Below are 16,304 nucleotides of genomic sequence, written 5' to 3'. Positions count from 1 at the left end.
CCTTCCCCTCCTCACACCCTCAGTGAGCAGGGCTGGCTCTAGGTTTTTGCCGCCCCAAGCTCCGAGAATGCAACTGCCCAAAGAAACAAAAAAAGGGTGGCCGGAATACCACCCCTGGAATTGTGCCGCCCCAAGAACGTGCCTGCTTTGCTGGTGCCTAGAGCCGGTCCCGTCAGTGAGGCTGCGATCCAAATGGAAACTCTCCCACTGACTTCAGTGGGCTTTAGATCAGGCTCAGATGCACACCAGCTGTCCCTGCACAGTGATCGCCTCCCCAGAGAGAGAACGCTGCAGTAGCTGGGTGGCCATGAGCTAGAACTGGCTACATTCGCCTCCCCCGCCCCCTAGGGTGCAACTGACATCATGGCCCTCTTCAGGGCAGAGCTCAAGTCAGCAGGCCCCAGGGCTGTGAGGAATCTGTGTCATCGCTTTCTGCAGCTTTTCAGATGGGATGGAACATGGGAGATGTTTATTGTTGCTAATTTTTGTCAATTAGAAGCAAGAGCAAGCCGCCCCATGTCACCTGCCGGGTTATCGTCTGCAGCACTTGGTGTGCCACAGAAAGCACAGACAGCAAAGGAGCCAGCCCGTGAATCACCCTGGGGGGACCCCTCTACAGGTCAAAGGGGAGCCCATTTCCCTGGGGTGTTCAGTCCTCAGGCTCTCTACTGAAGCTGCCCCAGGGGGGCGGAGGGGGAGGGGTCAATTACTGCTGGCTTTTACTGACTGAAAACCACCAAAATCTTTGTATTGATTGCTCCAAGATGGGCAAGACTCAAGGGACAATCAGACTGGCTGCTGATGGTGTAATTGTGAGACAATAACCGCACAGGGCAGCACTACTTTGCCTCATGCAGATCCCAAGGAAAGGGGAAGAAAATGGCAGGGGAACGCCGTGTAAATAACAGAATGGACCAGTTCCAGTGTACTGGCCATTTCACACCTTTTCTTTGCACAGCTACCCCAGGCAGCCTCCTCACCCAGGACACTGCTCCAGTCCTGCATGCTCTGCACTGGAATAGGTGCTGCACAGGTGCCATGCTGTGGAGGGACAGTCTGGAACTTCCTGCTCATGGCTGTTGTCTGAGCTCCACTCATGTGCCAGCTGATGCCCTAAGGTCTTTCCTGAAGGTTGGAGCTACCAGACTTTGTACTAACAAGGAAAGTTGTCTGTCCCTCCAGGCAACACAGGTCCAAGCCTCACCGACTCCCCAAACCAGACAGGTACCAATCACCTCCGATGTTCCCCATTTGAACAGGTGACAAATTGGCTGCTCCTGCAGCATAGCAGGGGCTGCACCTCGATGCACATTTACCTGCTGCAAGGGAGGCAATTCCTGCATCAAGGCAGCTTCCGGGGGGCTGAGGAAGCCAAACATACAGAATCCAGGAAGCTGTCTTACCACCCTGTTCCTCTCATTGAAGCTGGGAACAGCAGCCTTACCCTTGCATGTCCATTTGGGATGTGGTGGTTAAAGCACAGGGCTGTATGCCAGGGCTCCTCAGTTCTATTCCTGACTGTGTGGCCGTGGGTCCAGTCCCTACCCTTTGTGTGCCTCAGTTTCCCCATCTACAAAATGGAGTTAAAAACACTGTCCTATCTCCTAGGGAGGCGCCAGTCACTCATGCACCTTCAGGCCATCAGCTGGAAAGTGCTAATGAAGGGGAAAGGGTTGCGTGCATTGCATGCTGGGATATCAGGCACACCTCACCGTCCTTCTCCCACTAGAAAACAAAACTAACTTGCACACTGCACGACAGTGGTAATATTTGGAATCTTCTCCCTCTCCAGCACTCAAACTTTCCTCCACCCCTGTTAACAGGAGCCTGCTTCCTGGAATGGGGGAGCCAGTTTAATGGGCCAGGATGCTGCTTCCTACTCCTCAGTACCCAAGCTATGAATGAGCCATGATGCTTCTCTGGCATAAGAACAGTGCTCTGGGAAGCAGCTGCTTGGACTTTGATTTCAAAGCTCACCCAGTTGCCTCCAGCTCTTCTAGTTCTCTATAGTTCATGCTCCCATATAGTGCAGAGCCCCAAGGCTATGGAGCGCTTCATGCTCAGTTTGGGAGAATTACAGAAATGCTTTGAACAGATACTACACTTGGTTATTACGTCTCTCTCATCAGCAGCACTTCCTGTGCTGCAGGCCCCTCTCCTGGTGCTGGAGTTGTTGGGGGAGGGGGCCTTCTCTTCACCCCAGCAAATAAGAGGGTACAGAAATTCATTGTGGAGGAGTTCGGCTGGTGGATGAGACCTGCCTCTCGGGTTTTGCTTTTTTGTTTGACAAGATCACAGCAAGAGCTGAGAAACAAAAGCCTTCCCAGGGTCTGAGCGACAGAACGAAGCAGGGAGAAACAAATGACAGAAAGAAAGAGAGGAAGGAAACAGGCTCTGCTGGAAACTGAAAGGGAGAGAAGACAAAAGAGGAATAGGAACCGAAAACATGCCAATGAGAGACACCAGCTTTGGGGAGGACTTGATGAAAGAGCTAGTGACTGCCCAGGACCTGAGGGCAAACCCTTCACGGGCCACACAACAGTGACTTACATGGTCTCCACCTAACCCTTCCTGTAATTTTTTCTGCAACTAAGTACCACCACACTGCCTGGCACAATTCAGCACAGCTGACAATATCTGCTCAGGAGAAGCCCAGACAGGATTAGCAAAGTGGGGGCTGTGGGTCAGGAATGAGAGGCACTGGCAGGGCTATGCCTGAGAACCCAGAAATGGAATAGCTGTAGGGCGGGGGCTGCAGTTTAGGGCTGTGGGGCATGACTGCCCAGCACCTGTCTGCACTCTGTTTTCCTCTGGCCAATGCCATCAGATTCTCCTTTCCACACGCACCACAAACCATTTAAAAATAGCCTCAAAAGCGCCTTGGATTGGAATTGTCAGGTTGCCTGGTCCCCCACCCCCAATTTACATGGATATACCTGGATGTCACACACATCAGTAAATGCTAACAGTTCCTTTCAGTGTGCCTGCAGAAAGGGCATGTGTAAATAAAGTCACACACATCCCCCCACAGGGCTGACCCCTTGCTGATCGTTAAGAAGAGAGAAGCAAAGTGAAAAGACAAAGATCTGGCTCAGACTGAGACACGATCAGTGAGTGCCTGATGATGGCAACTGGAAAGGATCCAGGCCCCTTTGCGCTGGTTTTGGTCCCAGCCTGAGGGGGAAGGGTAGAGCTTACTTATTAAATGTCCCACCATTAGATTAAGATGACTTGCTGTCTGATGAATGTGTTCTACCATCCTGGCAGCAGGGAATCCAACCAGCCACCCTCCTGGGCAGAACTCGGCAGTTTCAAAGGGAACAAAGAGGTGGTTCAGGGGTCAGCAACGTTTCGGAAGTGGTGTGCCGAGTCTTCATTTATTCACTCTAATTTAAGGTTTCGCGTGCCAGTAATACATTTTAATGTTTTTAGAAGGTCTCTTTCTATAAGTCTATAATATATAACTAAACTGTTGTTGTATGTAAAGTAAATAAGGTTTTTAAGAAGCTTCATTTAAAATTAAATTAAAATACAGAGCCCCCCCAAACCAGTGGCCAGGACCGGGCAGTGTGAGTGCCCCTGAAAATCAACCCACGTGCTGCCTTCAGCACGCATGCCATAGGTTACCTACCCCTGGTCTAGTTAATCTAGTGATTTCTAGTGTGCCCATCACCATGGAATCAAGGCACATGATACAAGAATTACAGCATCACAGTGCTGTCTTAAGGCTGTGTTGTTTTCGCCTCTTGCAATGAGATCTTATTCGGAGGGAGAGGCCTCCAGGAGGAAAACTCCACTCGCTGAGATTAACTATCAGGTATTTGGAGAAGACTGGCAATTCGGCAAGGAGATATCGACCCATTCACCTGAGTCAGAAGAACATAAGAATGGCCCTACTGGGTCAGACCAAAGGTCCATTTAGCCCAGTGTCCTGTCTTCCGACAGTGGCCAGTGCCAGGTGCCCCAGAGGGAATGAACAGAACAGGTAGTCATCAAGTGATCCATCCCCTTGGCCCATTCCCAGAGTCAGTCACTGATCTGAACCTCAGCCTGGCTTGGTCGTCCCACCAAAAGGCAGTTTATGTGTAACTGTCTGCTGGCCTCATTTCTAGCTAGGTTCTTATATGCCTGCCATCACCTTAGTGTCCGAGTTCATTTCCTGACAGATTGGGGCCCACATCACAAACACCAGAGTAGCTAATCATTGGTGTGTCACCTTTGCTGGTGGTCTCAACAGAGAAACTAAGAACTGAATGGGCCCAAGAGACTGAATTCCCTCCAGCCCCTAGAGGTGAGCCCTTCCATGTCAGGACACAGGGTATAGTTAGGGAGGCATGCCCAGATGTCTGCCATCCCAGGGACAAGGAGACAACATAGATTTCTAGGACTCCCGATCCAGCACTTTCACCAGTGCTGCATTTACTGAAGAAGGCAAAACCTGGAGAGGGTTAAAAGCCAATGCCCACCCCTCTATCCTCTAATAATCCTGGCATGACTAAGCCATGGGTGAGAGCTGGGTGTCTGGTCCATCCAGGACTACGCACCCCTGTCTCCTTTGGCAGCTTCTCCTACAGGCCCATTCGGAACGGGTATCTTTTTAAATACTGACCCAGTCCATTCAGAGAATGCAACTGAAACACCCCCACAGGCTGGAGAAGGAGAGAACCCATCTCCAAGTGAGGGCCCCACAAAGAGAGGCTGCAGCTGCTCCTCCTGAGGAGACAGCACTGGAAATTGATAGCATGAACCTGATAAGCAGAGGGATCAAATCAAATCCCAGTCAGACCCCATGTGGTTTAAGCAGTGTATGCATACACAAATCCCTATCTCCAGGGGCCCCCCATTTCCTTTCCTCCTCCCTCTACCCTGCCCCCTGTGCACACCCACAGAGAAACATCAGACATGTGACCCTCCTAGCCTGCCCCAGGAAAGTCTGCGTGAATGTGCCTGTAATGCACCCACTGGTACGGATCTATACAAAACACACGCATCACAGATGCAGGCCTGGCAGGCTACAACAAGGCAACATTCACGCGGTAAGCGAGAAGCCTGGCACTGCCACTGGGGAGCTCAGCTCTGGAGCCCTTTCCTGATTCAGATCCCATCATTCATCTTCCCTGTCCCAAGGGATTGTTTGAGTGAGCATTCACACATACACACACACCTAGCCCCACTTCCAGCATGCAGCAAGGAACCAAAGGCTATGGGTGCCTTTAATCAGAGCAGCTCACAGTGGTCACTCATTAATCCTCTTTATTAGAGCTGCACAGCTGTCTTACAGGTGTGGAAACTGAGGCACAGGGACTTGCCCCAGGACATAGGAGTCAGTGGCAGAGCTGGGATTAAAATTTACTCCCCTTCTAAGCACTAACAACATTTGCTAGCCCCTCTTCCCAAGATGATGATGGTGCAAAATCCTACAAAAGAAGTGTTTTCCCATAGTCAGGAATAAACCAGATCAGATAAAGAGGTAGAATTTCAAAAGCCCGTTCAGTAGCATTTATCTCTGGAGCTGAGTTTTTACAGTGCTGGAGCATCTCCAGTGCTTCTCACTGGTCACCCTCTCTGTTCTCTCTCTTTGGACACAATCCCGGCTGCCTAGCAGGGTCCTGAACCCGCGGGGAAAGGATTTTTCTTCAATCACTGCTCGGCTCTCTCAGGAGTGCAATCCATTGCAGTGCAGACAGCAGCTATCTGGGAAATTCCTGCCTGACATTTCCAAGATCTCTCTTCAACTACTCCCGCAGCTGTGGATTCCTAACCATGAGGGCATGTGTTAAAATGCAGCCTCCTGCCAAGGCTCATGGGGTGGGGTGGAGATAGGGAGGCAGGTTCTTATTGGTTGCTTTAGATCCTCTATTGCATCCAACGGGTTTCTTTGGTGGGTGGGAACAAGAGGAGGGTGCAGAAAGCGGTTTCTCCTGTCTTTGGCTCAAGCTTTCTCCTTGCTATTTCACTCCCTTCCATCTTTCTCCCTGTCTTTTTCGGGGCTGTTGCACACTCCAGAGGAAGTTTTCCCCTTAGAGGTTCTTTTGTTCTTGGCCGTCATCAATCCTAGCCCAGCAATCCTGCCCGTCAGCCTGTGGCATGCATGCTTGGTTCATTGAATTGCTTATCATGTCCTGTTCACCCGCCCAGCCCCCTGCACTGAATGAGTGGAGACCAGACATTTGTTTTAATCTTTGCACTGGTGATAGTCCTTAACAAGGCTGCTCCTTCAAGAGAAGCTGATGCTTAGTGTCCCCTGTTATAAGTTCTGAAGTATGTGCCTGGGGAGGGGTGATTCTGCCCAAGATATGATTGTTAGCTATGATTTTTAAGAGGAAGATTTGCTCTGGTAGGTCTCAAGAGTGAGATTTCCGCTCGGTGGCACTCCAGTGCCAGGGGCACCAGCTAGCCGTGGAATTCAGAATTAGGCATTTTACCACTAGGGCAGCAGTTGGAAACTGCTGGTGTGAAATTTCAGTTCCCACTGAAAAGGGAGGTCCCCATATGCACCCAGTAACCGGCCCCCTCATTGGCTAACAGCAGCAGAGATGTGAGGGATGGGCCAAGGAGAACGAGCTGCCCCTCTTGCTGTGGCATGCCAATAGACGGGATGGTGCATGTGGGAAGCTTGCCCGCACTGCCCAGGTGAGGCCTGTTTGAGGAATCCACGCTGCTGGGCTTTTGAATTACCTGCCAAGGCAGGGTGGCTTCTCCTTTCTCTTAGATGCTGATGGTGTAACATTCAGCCCAGACCTGGGCAGCACATGGGCCTCAAGCCATCCAAAGCACAACACACTTTGCGGCAGGCCCAAAAGGATCAGATCAGCAGAATTATCTGCCCAGATAAACCATACTTGTGCAGCAGTCCCCGGGCCAGGGAAGGACTGTGGGGTTGTGACTCCCGCTGCCGATTTCTAGAGCATGTTCCACCTGGGCTGCTGGGTATTTTCACAGCACAGAGAGTAGGGTCGCTGCAAGAAACATGTCTTTGCATCGTGCCCTGCAGGTTGCTAGACCTGGGCTCTGCTGGCTGCCAAAGTGAGCACGCCCAAAGGCAAAGGCCCCCAGATGAGAAAGTCATGGAGTGATTAAACTCAGGTTCAGAGAGCACCAAAGGTTTCCCAGCTGTCGTGGTAAGGTAAGAGAGAGACGGGGCTCCCAAGTTGGGCCTCAGACCTTTGCAGAGACGTGTCTGTGCCAGCCTGCAGAAGGTGTCGGTATGTTCTGCACTCTCTGTTGCATCCAGGTGGACATCAGGAGCAGATCTAAGGTGGATGAGACTCGGGGGTTTAGACGCCCCGTCTCCTCCCCTTTTGGATGGGCTCCGTCTCTGTTCTATGGGATTCCATTTTAAAGCCATTCCCATTAATTACTCACATTCTCATTTCATATTCTAACCGTCCTTTCCCTCCCACAGCCCTGGCTCTGTTTCCTGGGTGGAGCAACTCCTAGGGGAGCAGAAGGGGCCAGGGAAGAGAAAGCGAGTGTGACAGGGACCGTCACCTGGCTCCATTCTGGAGTTCAGCCCACTGTCATGCTGAGTCAGCTAAGAGATTGTGCTGGATGCAGCAGGGACAGGGCCCTCACCCAGGGCTTAATTTGTCATGAAAGAGGTGCTGGGACTCAAGCAATTTTTTTACATTCATAACGGATGCAGCAAGCCCATAGGTGCCGGGCTATGAACTGCCAGGCCTAGAGATGCTGCGGCTCAGTCCTGGCGAGGCCTGCTGGTGCAAATTAAGCACTGCTCTCCCCTCTGTTAGCTCTCAGAACCAGAGGTCTCAGTGAGGGGAAAGATTCATAGACTCTAAAGTCAGAGGGTACCATCATGATCACCTAGTCTGACCTTCTGCACTTTGCAGGCCACAGACAGCAGGATTGTTCCATACAGGGCTGGCTCCAGGCACCGGTTTTCCAAGCAGGTGCTTGGGGTGGCATTCAGAATGGGGCGGCAGTCCGTGTCCCGTGGCAGCAATTCGGTGAGAGGCCCCGCCGCTCTTCCAGGCGTGGCAGCAATTCGGAGGTAACTCTGGTGCTGTTGCGGAGGTGGCAATTCGGCGGCGACTGCTTGGGGTGGCAAAATTGGTAGAGCCGCCCCTGGTTCCATATGAAGTTTTTTCCTGGGGGAGGATGGGATTCTGGTGTGTGTCAGACAGACTGAGCCCTGGATCTCAGAACTGCAGTGTGAGGTGAGGCTGGGGGGAGCATGTGGACTGATTCCTCCCTTCCTTCTCTCCCTCCTGCAACGTGCCCTTTTCTGTGCCTTGACTTTTCTCCCCAATGTAGTCTGAAACCCTGCTGACTTTATTGTGACATTGCTTGGGGCGGAGTAGGGGAGAGCCTACAGGATCCCCTGCACCTTTCCCCCACTCCATTCCTCCCAAGAGCAACCCATCCTTCTAGACAGGAAGAGCTGGATGTGGCTCCCCTCCAGAGCCCATCAAAGCTACTCCTGGGTTAGCCATGTGGGTGAGTGAAAAGGACATAGACTGATAACCCAAGGTGCTCCTTCTCCCCAGGGCTCAGGCAGCTGCCTCTAAGGGCCTGACTGCCCTAGCCACTAGATCACATGTCCTTCCTGATCTGAGAATACAATCCAGGAGTCCTGACTTTCAGCCCCTGGCTTTAACCACTAGAGATACTGCCTCTTCCCTTCAGGCTCACAAGCCCTCTTAGCTGCAGCTTCCTTCCGTTCCATACTGCACACCACTGCTTTGTGGGAACACAAGGGTGGATTGAGTGTCTGGATGGGGTGCAGAGAGGCAGGACTTGCAGCCCCACATCCCTGTGGATGAATGGAGCGGTGCAGCCTGTCCCTCCCAAGAAGCTCCACTGTGGAATCACTGCGGGCCGCTTCTCCCTCTGTGGAATTAACCAGGAAAGCTCAGTATGAAGAATGAAAAGTGGCTCCCTACCAGCCTGTTTGTAGATAAAAGTAGCCTGAGGAATCCTGGCTGAATATGCTCCAGTCGGATTAGCCTGGTGAACACACTGCCAAGCATGCAAGTTCAGGCACAGGGGAAGGGGACCAGGGACACTCAAAGGCCCAGCACATTGTTAAGCATTTCTTCTACCAGAAACCTATCTCCACCGGGGGAGCATCCTGAGCAGTGATGACCCTCTGTTACTGGGTGCCCAGTGTACTTGGCACAGTTACCACTCTGGGATGGCTATCTCCCACTGTTTCTAAGGTCTCTTGGCTCCTCCTTTGCCACACACAAACCAAGGGGCTTATATGCACAGCAATCACTTCCTCCATTGGTATGGGTCCTAAGCGTAGCTAAGTAATTCTTCACGTATTCCAGAAACGAGTCTCATCACAGCAGCTAGTACCAGGCATAGGTGCTGCTGACATGCCATCCCCACACAGCTCAGCTGATACACCTCAGCCATGACCTGCAGCCCCCCTACTGTACTAGTCCTGGGCTTCCCATATAGTATTGCTAATGCATCTCCAGTCCCTATCATCTGTGAACACTCATCTGTGCTGTCTTCACTGCACAGCAGGGGTCACACACAGGGAAGCCTGAACAGCTCTGCCAATGTACCTTAGTTCTAACCTGCTCTTTTCCCAGTATTGCTCCTAAACAGCTCTGCCAGCGCTCCTGAAGCATGACCAGCAGCCAACGCTAGGCCTTGCCTTAGCCTGTCCTGTGCTAGTTTGAAATGTGGACAAATGCCCAGTATGGGCTCAGCTAGGAGGTAACTGAATTCACTTCCCTTGTGACCCAAGTGACATTTACAACTAGCTATTTAAAGGTAAAAAGGCAATGCTTTAAAACCTACAGTACACCAGGGATATGTTAGAGTTCAGGAATGAATTATCCTTGAAAGCTACACCATGGATATTACTGGAACAAGGGTTACAAGGAAACCTGACAAGCGTCAATGGGGGGTAAGGACCGACTCCTTGCTTAAAATATAAATTAACTAAAACCAACTGGTGGAAAATCATGTTAAAGGTGACGCTTTCCTAATCTCTTGGGAATCCAGGGGACTAAACCTGCTGCTGGCTATTCAATCTTTCCATGTAATCTGTGCACAACACAAAGACCTTTGCGCTCAGAAATTCTCTGTGACTGAAGATGGGGGTTGGGTGGAAATATCATCTCCACGTTAACTATAATGTTGCTGCCTTGACACTATCATTAGAGTGAAATCTAAGAACACTGTCACAGTGACCTCAGTCCCAACATTTTGCATGAGAAGTGGCAACCTTCTAACGAAATTTCACAGCCATTGGGTGTAGCCATGACAGTTCCAAGAAGAAGGATTCATCCCATAGTCCTGGAAAATAAGATGCCAGTCCTAACCTATCCACCTGCTACACCCTTCCTGGCAATTCCAAGGCTGAGGGTTTTGGAGTCACAGTATGGATTGCAGAGATGGTACAGGAAAGCAGGGGACAGTTTCTGATCTAAGTTGGCCCAGTGTAAACCCCACTGACTTAAATGGATTTACTCTAGATTCACACTGAGACTCTGAGATCAGAATTCATGTCTGTGTCCCTTCTGCCGCCTGAATCTGTTTCACCCTGTTCAATCTTTTTACCCAGGCTGCCCAAGAGGGAAATCAAAAACTCAGCAAAAGAAACACAAGCCATTAAAATGTTACTTATTTCTCCTCTAATGTCAAACTGAAAGGCTTGAAGAGATTGAGCAGGCAGGGGCTTCCTCCAGCCCCAGTATGCTTCTAAGTGGCCCAGAAGTGTTCATTACACAAGAAACTTACTCACAGCAGCATGTCAGATCCTTAAAATGACACAGTGCATAAATCAAATACCAGGCTAAACTCCCATTTCCATGCCAATGCCTGGTAGCCACTTAGAGTATATTTCACCCCTGAAAGAATGTAGGGGTTATGACCAGAGATTTTCAGGCAAATCATTTACCCATTTACAAATGTAAGGAGAGTCCATTTTACTGAACACCAAGGTCACAACAGAAAATAAAATTAGAAATCTCTAACTTCTGGGAAGGGCTCCAAAGGCAGGAGGTGCTTTACTTCACCCCAAAGGGTCATTCTGAATTTTACACAAGATATGAATCCCCCTGGAGCCTTTCACCCACACCTTAGGTCACAAACTAAATTACAAATCTCTGCAACTATCTACTTCCTGAACCCCTAAAGGTTAGGGGACTTTTTTATATTTAAACTTGAATTTCTTTACTGCAACTGGAAATCCTGATCCCTTCAACTCTGCTACATCAAAACCACATCAGGTTCTTTCAATTATTAATACAATAAACAACACGGGAATAATAACCAAACTGCTAATCTCACCCCATCTCCACGTCAGTGTCAGTTTCTTTCTCCTCGTCCCTTCTTTGGTTGCCTTAGATTCACTCCACGTTTTTATTTATATTTTCCTTCCTCTTTCTCTCTCTCTTTTTCTCCGGATCCGGATGCTCTTTAAATTTCCTCCGGAATTTCACTCTGAAATCCGCTAGTTTTGTTGTTTGTTCAAAAATGACCTATAATCCCAAAGCATGTGTGGGAGGGGCAAGGGGGGAGAGCTAGGGCAACCTTCCCGGGTGGGGGTTCTCCCCACCAAGAGCTGCAGCCCAGGGGATCCTGGAGAGAACTTTGGAGCACACTTTGCTACAGAAATGTTGCAGTCTCCGGCAGGCAGTTTCCTCCTTGCTCTTGCTCACAGGATCCCTTTTTCCCTTCAGTATGGGCAGCAGCCACAAGATTATTTGCTCCTTTTGCAAGCCCTTTGCAACAATGCAGACTGCTCCCTGTTATTCCAGTGACTGAGATGCCCTGGAAGTTTTTTCCACAGCCCCAAAAGTAATGCTGCCTCCACAGTTTGTTCCTCTTGGTCGCGATTTCTTTGTTCTCTCTCTCATTTTTTTTTATCAGCTTCCTTCCTCTGCCAACTGCCCCATCTCGGTCACATTTCTCTTTTCTTTCTCCTCACTTTATTTCCAATGGGTTCCATCTGGCTCAGAGGCACCATCTGCTGGGCACAGCCGCACTCTGCATCCACTGCAACACCACGCTGCTAGATACCACCCCGCGCAAAGATGTCCCAACCCCACTTCCTACCTCCTCCATTCCTGGACTTTCTTATGTGTCATCTAATATATAAAGGCTCTGGGTCTGTCTAGATTAGGATCAAAGCTGCTCAATCAGCTAGTCCATGTTAAAATGCAATTTACCCTTTCTACACTAACATTTTAAAACAGGGGTTGGCACCACCATGTTGTGCGATGGACACCTGACAAAATTACCAGATGTAGTAACGGACACTGGTGGGGGGTTATGTCATTCAGTCATTCAATTTTTTGAAAAATTACCACAGACCTCAAAATTTTTACCACGAACACGTTGCTGACCCCTGTTTTAAAACATGTTGGTTAACATTTAAAAAACCAAACCCCACATCTTTTATCTAAATCTAGCCAGAACCTTTCAGAAAGACAGAGCCTGATCCCTCTATTGCCCTGTTCCTTGCACCATTATCTATAGCTGTGCTGAGCGAGTGTGAAACACTGACATTTTTGATCTCCTCACATTTTACATCCACTTTGCACAGGTGAAAATAGCTGAAGTAGGTTTGAAGCAGTGGAGAATGAGGCCCCTAGAGAAGATGTATGAATAAAGGGAAGGTTGCATGGATAAACACACCAGAATCTAGAGATGGGGACAGACAGACAAACAGAAGCACTAGGATCTAGGGATGGAAATAGATTAGACAATATTAAAGAAAATATATCTTCATGCATATAGCCGGTAGCTTAGCAGTTGCAGTATATATACTTATTATGATAATACTCAAGTTCCCAATCAGAACTGGAGCCCCATTGTGCTGGGTGTTGTTCAAACACAATGGGCCAGACCCTTCCCAGCTGAAAGTCCACCGACTTCCCCAGCATTACACCAGGGATGAACTTAGCCCTACATAGTTGGATGACTTGCACCTTGTGCAATCATTTGTGCCAGTGCAGAATGCAAAGTGCTACCAGATTAGAAGAGCAGCATTTTACATTCCCTTTGCTCAGCTGCAAATGATGAGAGACAGAGCAGAGCAACACAAGATCAGGCCCTAAATATCTGTCTCCAAGTTATTGATAAAGAACACATAGCTATGTCTTCACTCCCACTTATGTCAGCAAAACGTATGTCGCTCAGGGGTGTGAGCATTCCAACCCCTCCCCCCGCCCCGAGTGACATAAATTACACCAACATAAGCGCTAGTGTGCACAGCGCTCCACCACCATAGCTCCTGCCGCTCGCGGAGGTGGTTATTTGATGCCGATGGCAGAGCTCTCTCCCGTCCCCACAGAGTGTCTTCACCACACAGGGTGCAGTGGCACAGCTGCATCGGTACAGCTGCGCTGCTGTACGTGTAGAGACTGGAGGGCACTCAGAGGAAGCATTCTGCATGCAGTACAAACAGGCCCCTGCTGTGAACCGCACCGTCTTTCTGTCACAGGGACCAAACATAAATAAATAAATCACATCTCGCCTTGAACAGTATCAGCTACATTTGAGGTGGGGGGGGAAAAAATCAGTGGTCTGTTTCAGATACTTTGCACATTTAATGCTGGCAGCTACATTTGCACCTGGGTCTGAGAGTGTGAGCACATGTGCTCACTAGAGCAGGCAACAGTTGTGCAAGTGCTCACGTTCACATTTCTAGCAATGCACTTGGGCCTGCAACAGGACAGTATTCCAGGGCTTCTCCCCATTCCCACGAACACAGCTCTGCCAATGTGCTTCCGTCTTGATTTACAGTGGTACTAGTCACAGGGCTGCCACAAACAGCACTGCCCCCGTGCCTAAACCCCCCACTAGTCTAACGCCAGGCCTCGCCTGAACGGACTGCCAGTGGTGTTCAATTGTGTGGCTACTGGAGGAGTCCAGTCTCATTTTTTGCCTCTGATTTATTAGGTCACCTGCATTAATAAGGAATTTCCCCAAGAGAGTTTGGCATTAATTCCAGCCAGTTCTGCACATTAACTTTTCCATGCCCTAATAACTTCTGGGCACTACAGGCTTGCACTACAAAGTTAAGCTGTGCCCATGTTCAAGGAATTGCAGAGGTAGCATCCATTCTAGCAGTTTTCAGATGGAGCTTATATAAAAATGACAAACATGAGGTTTCCCCTAGCTAAGACTGTAAGCTCTTTGGGGCACTTGACTTCTTGTTATATTAGTGTAGAGTGCCTAGCATTACAGGGCCTAGTGCCTGACTCAGACCTTTAGATGCTGCAACAGTACTGCTGCTCCTCCCCATCCTCTGTCTATCGGGGTATCCCCTCCATATGTGTTTCACAGTATACACAGAAGGGAAATATATCTAAAATCCTCGTCCTATGTCAGCAGCGTTAACAGTGCTGGGAACCCCTAATGCCAGTGTTTTAACCATCATGTCAGCTCCGGCTAGACCTTTACTGAGAAAGGTGAGATGATGCAGCAGCGGCAGCCAATGACCCATCTATACCAGAGGTCCCAGCATTGACACCAGTGGAGCTAAACAAATGTTAGAAATGATGGGAACATTTTGAAATTTCTCAAGTGGACACTGGGGCATAGTCAGAAAGGCCATGGCAACAGGTGAAAACAGCCTCTGACGCTTCTCTAACTTGAGCTGGCAGACAAACCTGCAGCTCCAGGACTGCCTCCTCTCCCAGGCCCAGAGCCAAGTTCAATGCCAGGACAGAGATGAATTAGGTCCTTACTCCTTCTGCTCCATTTTCTCTGTCCTTCATACGCACAACCTGGCCACCAATGACAAAGGGACTAAAATAAACCACAACTGAAGACTGCTGAAAGTAGGACACACAATATCTTTCATAGTGACCTGTTAACAGTGGGTTATCTATGGCTCTTCTTAGAAGCTAATTATTTTACATGTTAAAATTAGGGTAATTAGATCAGCAGGAATTGCACTAAAATCAGGTGTTAATAACCTTATGAGGATGTCCTTTAACAGGGTTTTTGTTCCATTTGTGCCTTCTCCCTCTGCGGGAGGACAGTTATTGTCTCCTGCCCTCCAGAAGAGAAAAGAAATGAGATATTGTGATCCCCCCCATGTCATTAGTTACACAGCTATTGTTAAGTTTGCACCATTAATCTTCCTACAGCTCTTTGAACAGTGGTTCAGAACACAGACTAGAGCACACAACAGATCATTGCCTAAGGAATATTCTTAATGGCAGTATAATCCCTTTCAAATCACATTCACTGGCCAAGATACACACCTTAGAACTAGCTCTTTGCATTTCATTGATACAACGGGTGATTGCAGTCAGAGAGGCCTTAACATTATGGTTTCGCAGCAGCTCTTCAGCCTTTTCATTTTCAGCTGTACATTTTTAATGTAAAATCTTCTTCTCCTCACTCTCCAACCCCATTACTTGATCCTGCTAGAAAGGCTGATGGCTATTCCCACCTTTAGCTCTTTCCATGAAAAGTGCAAATGGTTATTAATTAGCATCTGCAAAACTGCCAAATATAGAGATCTGGGAACATGAGCATTGCTGGGTGTTTAGTATGTTTCAACAGCAGGCCACAATTTGTCTGACATTTGCACATAACGGTATACAAGAGGCCCTTGTTGTAAAACAAACGTTTTTAAGGAATAAAAGATGCATTCAAAAGGAGAGATTGGCACTCTATTTTAGTGTAAAAACACTTTAACCAACAGTGTGAAGAAACCATTAAACAACAACTGATTTGGTCTTTTCTCTATTGGTCATTATACTGCGATCATCCTGGTTTCTGAGCATCTTTTTCAATTATCTTTTTAAAGCAAGTGTGGTGGGGTGGCAGGAAAGTGCTCCTGCCCAGGAGAGTCAGGTTCAAAGCAGGCCTGGAAACTTCTGCTTCTAAGGCTACTTGGGAACTGGAGAAAGCAAACTGTACATGTTTGGGAGAGGAGAGAAGGAAGCAGTGGAATCCACTCATTCTCTGCATGCCTCTGGCACTACACATGGAGAGAGGCAGAACAGCTCTTTGTTTGGGGATTTTAATACTGGAGAACCTAGGCTGCTCTCCAAAGAAGGAGATGGAGACTATTTCAGGCGAATATATAGGGTATTCAAAGATATTTAACAAACAGGGTTATGGTAACCTGGATTTTGGCCATGCTCTGAGGTAATATATTTGCATCAGCTATGCAGTACATGAACTGGGGCATGAGGCTGTTTGGGACGGGGAGAGATATCTTGTAAAGAAGGTAATTAAAATACATTAGGAACTTAAGTTAACATGTGTACAATGCCTTGAAGATTTAAAGACCTAAGAAGAGAGAGACGGAGGCTTTGTGGTCAGTGGTGTGAGCACAGGATTAGCTAGGAATTTCT

The 16,304-nt window shown here is 48.7% G+C and overlaps 1 protein-coding gene across 2 annotated transcripts in view; it reads right to left on the bottom strand.

Moving 5' to 3' along the window:
• HOMER3 (homer scaffold protein 3) overlaps positions 1–12,040 on the bottom strand; it is a 37,605-nt gene extending 25,565 nt beyond the window's left edge. For both annotated transcript variants that reach the window (XM_074939743.1, XM_074939746.1), the window contains exon 1: positions 11,272–12,040. Coding sequence is in view for 1 of the 2 variants with exons in the window: in XM_074939746.1 (XP_074795847.1) it covers positions 11,272–11,276 (5 nt within the window). In the remaining variant the exon portion in view is untranslated. The remainder of the gene's footprint in view (positions 1–11,271) is intronic.
• Between the last annotated feature and the right edge of the window lie 4,264 nt (positions 12,041–16,304).

The sequence above is a fragment of the Natator depressus genome, chromosome 25 (assembly GCF_965152275.1).
Source record: "Natator depressus isolate rNatDep1 chromosome 25, rNatDep2.hap1, whole genome shotgun sequence".
NCBI classification, from domain to species: Eukaryota; Metazoa; Chordata; order Testudines; family Cheloniidae; genus Natator; species Natator depressus.
The sequence above is the reverse complement of the archived record's forward strand: the minus strand, read 5'-3'. Positions and strand labels throughout refer to the sequence as shown.